Consider the following 6913-nt stretch of genomic DNA (forward strand, 5'->3'; position numbering starts at 1 on the left):
TATACACAAATATTTTTAAGGGCAATTCTGAAAATTGTTTAAAAAAACTCAATAGTTTTTAAGGTTACACGAAATATCTTTTAAATTTTAGAGTTTTTTGTTTAAATTAAAAGTTAGACGTTCGTATTCTTTACTAAACTTTTTTGTTTAAATCGAAATTTTTATTAAAAACTAAAATTAGAAACTCCTTAAAGCTCGCTACCAAAAACGTCCTTAAACATTGGACTCAAGAAGATACTAATATTGTAAAGTATATAAAAGAAAAAAAAATTATAACGTTTAAACATCTCTCCTACTAATGCTAAATCAAGTATAAAAACTGATGTTAGTAATATAAGGTTTAGACTTTAGAAGAATATTAAAATTTCAACAAAATAAATGGTGATTTGTGGTGGTGCTGTTTGCCGCAAACTCTCCATCTCCTTGAGAAATATACCGGAAGCCTTATCAGTTATCACTAATGTTAGTAATAAACGGTTTGGAAGAATATTAACTTGTTCCCGAGTTTAACAAAAGAAAATAAGAGAAGAGAAAAGAAAGTCACGAGAGAAAAGAAGAGAAAGGAAAGGAAAACAAAATTTTCTTTTGTGTTCCCGAGTCGGAGAGAAGTGGAAGGAAAATGAATCATTATGTTCTTTCTTTCCAAATCCTCCCAAATCGGAAGGAAAGATAGGAGGGAAAGTTATCCTCCCATTTCCCTCCATTTCCTTTCACTTCTCTCCTTTAATGAAACTCGGAAACACCAATTTCTTTTATTTTCTTCTAATTTCCACTCATTTCCTTTCCTTTCTCTCGTTAAGTTAAACTCGGGAACGGGGTGTAAAGTTTGACAAAATAATTGCTTTTTTTTTTTTTTTTTTTTTTTGGCAATAGATCGGTCTTCAACAAATTGTAAGAAACATTTAAAAAATCGAAGAAGCTGATTTATATATGAAAGTATTTGTATTAAGAATTGATTACTTAAAGGAACAATTATTTTGTCGAACAAATTTCAAGAAGACAACATATATTAGCTCAACGTCTAACAAAATTAACTGATGATCATCACATGTTGCTCCAAAGGAAACCCGCCAAAATTCCATCTTTATCAGACATTATCAATGTCTCCTCCGGTGCTCTCACTCCTTCCATCAACAAAGCTTCTTCATTGTTCAACACCGGAGACAAGACGATTCCACCACCCGAACTGGGTAATTCTCTAGATGACGCTACTTACACGAAACTGATTCTATCATCCACGCAATCAGGCTGTTCAGCTCACGGGAAACTCGTTCAATCTCATATGGTGAAAACAGGTTTCAATCCTACCTTATTTCTACACAACACACTTCTTAACATGTACTTCAAATGTAACGAATCAGACTTAGCTCTCCAACTGTTCGATGAAATGCCTGAACGAAATGTCGTTTCTTGGAATTCATTGATTTCCGGATACACTCAATTAGGTCAGTACATTTTCGCAAAAGAAGCCTTTATCAAAGCTAGAACCACAGACGTTAACCTCAGTAAGCACACATTAGCAAGTCTGCTAAGCATCTGTGCTCAAACTGGTGATTTGGAACTAGGAAAAGTCATACATAGCTTGATTATAGTAACTGGTGTAGGCATAGATGCGTTTTTAACCAATCCACTTATTGCTATGTATTCTAAATGTGGGAGAATAGATCAAGCCCGTATCACATTCAACAAATGTAACCAATTAGATGACGTTTCTTGGAACTCAATGATTTCTGGTTATGCTAAATCCAATTTACACAACGAAATGCTACAAATTTTGGTCAAAATGCATCAATGTGAAGTAAGATTTAGTAGCTATGTATTGGGTAGTGTTCTTAAAGCATGTTGTTCGAATTTCAATCATTCTTTAATATGGGGGAAGTTGTTACACTCATGTTCCATAAAACTCGGTTGGGATCTTGATGTTGTGGTGGGGACCGCATTACTCGACATGTATTCTAAAATTGGAGAATTAAACGATGCAATTTCAATCTTTAATCTTCTTCCCAACAAGAATGTTGTCATGTGTAACGCAATGATTTCTGGGATGCTCAAATTCGGGAACAAATCATTGAATCTTTTTCTTGAAATGCAAAGGAATGGATTTAGGCCTTCTGAATTTACATTTTCTACCATGATCAAAGCTTGTATCATATCTGAAGATTTTGAATTCGGGAAACAAATCCATGCACTTATTTGCAAGAACAATTTTGAGAAAGATAAATACATAGGGAGTGTTCTCGTTGAGTTCTACTCCAAATGGAGCTCTATGGAGGACGCGTTACTCTGTTTTAAATCAACAAATAAGCAAGATATAGTGACATGGACATCAATGATTGTGGGTCATGCTCAAAATGGTGAATTTGAAAAGTCATTGATTCTTTTTTGCAAATTGCTTAGTTTTGGATTGAAACCAGATGAGTACACGATTTCAAATGTGTTGAGTTGTTGTGGGAATTTGGGTAGTGTGAGATGTGGTGAGGGGATTCAATGTTATTTGGTGAAAGGTGGAATTGGTGATTCCGGAGTTGTGTTGAATGCTTTGATACATATGTATGGAGAGTCGGGTGATATAGAGAGTGCAAATCGGGTGTTTGAGGTGGCTGATAAATGTGATGTGGTGGCATGGAGTAGTATGATTTGTAGTAGTGCACATCATGGATCTGCTAAAGAGACTTTGAGGGTTTTTGAGATGATGATAGAAAGTGGGATTGTGCCTAATGATGTGGCGTTTCTTGGAGTTCTTACTGCGTGTAGTCATGGAGGACTTGTTGAGGAAGGACTCAGGTAAATATTTTTTTTGATATGACAGGACATGACATAACAGAACAAAACAGGTTGTACAGTATTTGGGTGAGACAAAATATTGCAATTTTTGTCTCATTAGATCTTATAACAGGAGCTTATTGAAAGCTTTTGTTTGTTTTGAAAAAGCAATGAAAAAAATTAGTTGACTAATAATGTGAAAGTTTTTTCAAAATAATTTGTGTAATTAACAAGTTGTTTTCTTCAAATTATTAACTTTGTTTTACATTTTAATTACTTTTATATTATTATTTACTCAAATAAGTAGTGATAACATGGTTTAAAATGTATAGGTAGAAACAAAAAAGTTATATGGTTATATTAATATAATAATTTAATTTGAAATATATTGATTTGTATAAAAAAATTATAAAAGTTTAACTCTTTGTGTGTCAATTTTGTTTCAAATATATCCATAATCTTTTTGTTATATAAATTTAAGTACAATTTTTCAAAACATTTTTTTTGTTATAGTTAGATACCAAAACATCTTTTTGCAATAGAAAAATATGTAGTACTATTTACTTACGTAAATTTCATTTTTTTTGTCATGTCCTGTCCTGTCCTGTCCTGCCTAAAAAAAGCGAAAAAGTAACGGGTGTTTTTGTGTAATGTAAAGTTGAAAAAGCTAATATATTTTAACAATTTGTTAGATATTATGAAACTATGAAGGGCGAATACGGTATTTCACCAACGGAAAAGCACTGCGCGTGTATGGTAGACCTATTAGGGCGTGCCGGAAGGCTATCCGAAGCCAAAACTTTCATCATGAATTCAAATTTCAAAAATACACCGGTGATGTGGCGGGCCCTACTAAGTTCTTGTAGGATTCACAAAAACACGGAGGTTGGAAAACAAGTAGCGGAAACATTAATCGAGTTGGAGCCGGAATCATCTTCTTCTTATGTCCTTCTTTACAACATCTACACTGACGCCGGAATGGAATCGGCAGCTATAAAAATAAGAGACTTGATGAGTACCCGAAGGATTAAAAAGGAACCGGGTTTGAGTTGGATTGAGGTAGGGAATCGAGTGAGTTCATTTTTGGTTGGTGATAAATCGCATCCACAAAGTGAAAGTATATATGTGAAGTTAAATGATGTGTTTGAGAAAATTAAGAAAGTTGGTTATCGAAATGAGAAAAAGGGGAATGGTTTTATGGTGAATCCGCATAGTGAAAAGCTTGCGGTGTGTTTTGGTTTGATTAGTTTGGGTCGAGGTGCTCCTTTGAGGGTGATGAAGAATTTGAGAGTTTGTGAAGATTGTCATGTTGTAATGAAGTTGATATCGAAAGTTGAAAAGAGAGAAATAGTTTTGAGAGATCCGATTCGGTTTCATCGGTTTAGAGATGGGATTTGTTCTTGTGGGGATTATTGGTGAAAGATTTAGTAATTCATTATTGAAGGGTTTATATTAGTGCAAATATGTGTATCTAGGTTAAACTAAGATTATAATTGTTTTATCACTACAAAAATGAATATGGGAAGAATGTTCATATACATAACCAAAGAATTGTATAATTCTTGAAGAACTAGTATGTAGGATTGACTTAAGGTGGGTAATGGTGCATCAAAAATATGTTTCGTCTAAATAGGGCTTGAAATCATCATCAAGTCCTAACAAGAATTGTATTTACTTGTTATTGCATGATTGAGATGAAAGATGAATAAGTAGGCAAAAGACAACGATGACATGTATTTATCGAAACAAGTTGTTAATTCAATGTAATCAAAACATGTATTTAGGATAAAATTATACGAATGGTCATTATAGGTTAGGATCATCTGTGTAATCTGTTTCCTTTTTTTTTTTTTTTTTTTTTTAATTCGTAAAGTCCCTATTATATACTTTTGTTGCGACTTCGGTCCTGACATATATAAAAAGATTATATTGTCCTTATTAAATGCTTTTTTTTTGTAATTTTTATTATATATTTTTTTTTATTGTGTCCCACTATTCTAAACCCCAATCCTTTTATTGTTCATAGATCCGTTCGTCGTCCTTGGCAATGATATGTGGCAGACGGTTCACTTCCAACAATCACTACATATACAAAACTCAAAATCACATCAATTCAAAGCTCAAATCAAACCACTATTAACCTCCTATATGAAATTCAAACCTCAAAATCAAAAATTAAAACAAAATTTGGTAAAGGATATAAACAAAATCAGTTTCTTATTTCTTAGCTACAAAAATAAAAAAACAACTATCATTGGAATTTTGGAAAAACCCACAAATCACAATCACCAATCCCAAACCCTTTGTCATCCTCTTCTAGTCTTCTTCATTCCCCCTTTTACCCTTCATAGCTCCCAACATAATCTTTCATTTTCTTCCTAGATTCATATTTTGATTAAAAAAACCGACATGGTGTTGTTTTTTGTGGCCGAGTAGCAATCGTGCAAACTTCTTGGACTTCAAGCAAACATATTACTAGGTTGGACCATTTTACCCATTTACCCATTTTGGAATTTGGGTCCAGAATTGGCCTTCTGGACCAAATGGTCACTTTTTAAAAAAAATTATAAACCTGATTTTTTTTTTTAAACTCACAAAATTTGGTTAGGTTACTTAATTTCCCAAAATTTAATGATAAATATTGACAACAAATCATGTCAACTAAAAAGTCTCTTTTTGGATTGATATTAATGATATGTAACATAAAAAATGTTACATATTACTATCAAATATGTGTGTATGCGGTCCAATATCAACCTCTGTTTAGGTTAGTTAAAACACATACACATAATCCATAATATTTAAATATTTAAATTCTTTATAAATTTAACTCTCGCTTGATAATATTACGAATTTTCACATAATGTCCCATGTCATTATCAGAAATAACTACATTCTAAATAAACAAAATATAAATTTGTCATAAAAATAATATACCCATTTACATGTATGCATATCCATTTGACTAACTGAGATCTCATAAATTACTATTACTTAATTTTGAAATCACAACCATATTAAAATCCAAAATGAACAAAAGTAATTGTGTGAATTTGATCTCAAACCAAAAAAATTCGATTTAGTCTCTAAATTCCTTGTTTTTTCTTTTTCTTTCTAAGAAAAAAAAAAGAATAAAATGTTATACATAACAAGCGGAACCATTATTTGATTGATTGGAACTATAACTTCCAAATCTTGTCTAACCCGTATTTTTTATTTATTATTTTTTTAAATATTTAACAAGCTAGCATTTAGAAGGCCAAAACAAAAATAAATAAACAAAGATTCTTGGAGGTACACAAACACAAACCTATCTTCACATGGCTTCCTTTTCCTTTTAATATACATTTTTTCCTTTTAAAATACATGTAAAGTCAAATTCAGGAAAAAACGACCTCAAGGTTTCTTTTTTCAAGAATAAATAAAAATGTGTCACATTAAAACATGATGGACAATGCATATGTAACTTTATTTATAATACACAAATAAATACATAAAAATTGTTTTATGTAAAGAAATGCAAAAATAGCTCCCCCAGCTATAACCAAATAAAACCAGACCATAGTTACACGGAAACGGGATTGTTCCGGTACGTGGAACGAAAACGGGACCGAGGATCGGTAATCTATAAAATTCGGTACGAGGGGGGGGGGTAGTCTTCTCTGGAACGCTATTTCGGTACGTGGAACGGTGTACCATGTAATGTAGTACGATGTAGGATCGATAATCTATAGAAAGTGTTGAGGAACTTCAACACTTTCTGCATCGCGTAGAACTCCATCTTCATTATCAGAGCAGTCAAGGTAACATCAACTCTCTCTAGAACGATATCAATTTTACCAAATGTCATCTTTCCAAAAAAGAAACTAAGAAGAATAAAGAACTTAAAGAATGGATGAGTAGAGGACCGAATGTTTGAAGATGTAGAACAGGATCGTGAATATGAAATAGGGTGATAGAAATTAATGGGTCGACGGGATTATTCTCACCTGCCGATGCTTTTTTTTTTGTTTAATATGCAATTTTTTCATCGTGCTCCAGAAATTGATGGGTCGTCGTTCCAGAAATTGATGGGTCGACGAATTTAGTAGATTGAAATCGCGTTCCATCTTGTAACAGGATCGACATTTCAAGCAATTCGGGGTCAGTG

The 6913-nt window shown here is 32.6% G+C and overlaps 1 protein-coding gene across 1 annotated transcript; it reads left to right on the forward strand.

Annotated features, from left to right (window-relative positions):
• The first annotated feature begins 961 nt into the window (after window positions 1-961).
• LOC145122634 (Tetratricopeptide repeat (TPR)-like superfamily protein) lies at window positions 962-4541 on the forward strand. The gene is made up of 2 exons (XM_079058198.1): window positions 962-2784; window positions 3456-4541. The coding sequence occupies exons 1-2, from the start codon at window positions 1049-1051 to the stop codon at window positions 4180-4182; spliced, it is 2463 nt and encodes an 820-aa protein (XP_078914324.1). The 5' UTR covers window positions 962-1048; the 3' UTR covers window positions 4183-4541.
• The last annotated feature ends 2372 nt before the right edge of the window (window positions 4542-6913 follow it).

This window comes from Lactuca virosa, chromosome 6, assembly GCF_052849685.1.
Source record: "Lactuca virosa cultivar CGN04683 chromosome 6, Lactuca_virosa_CGN04683_v6, whole genome shotgun sequence".
NCBI classification, from domain to species: Eukaryota; Viridiplantae; Streptophyta; class Magnoliopsida; order Asterales; family Asteraceae; genus Lactuca; species Lactuca virosa.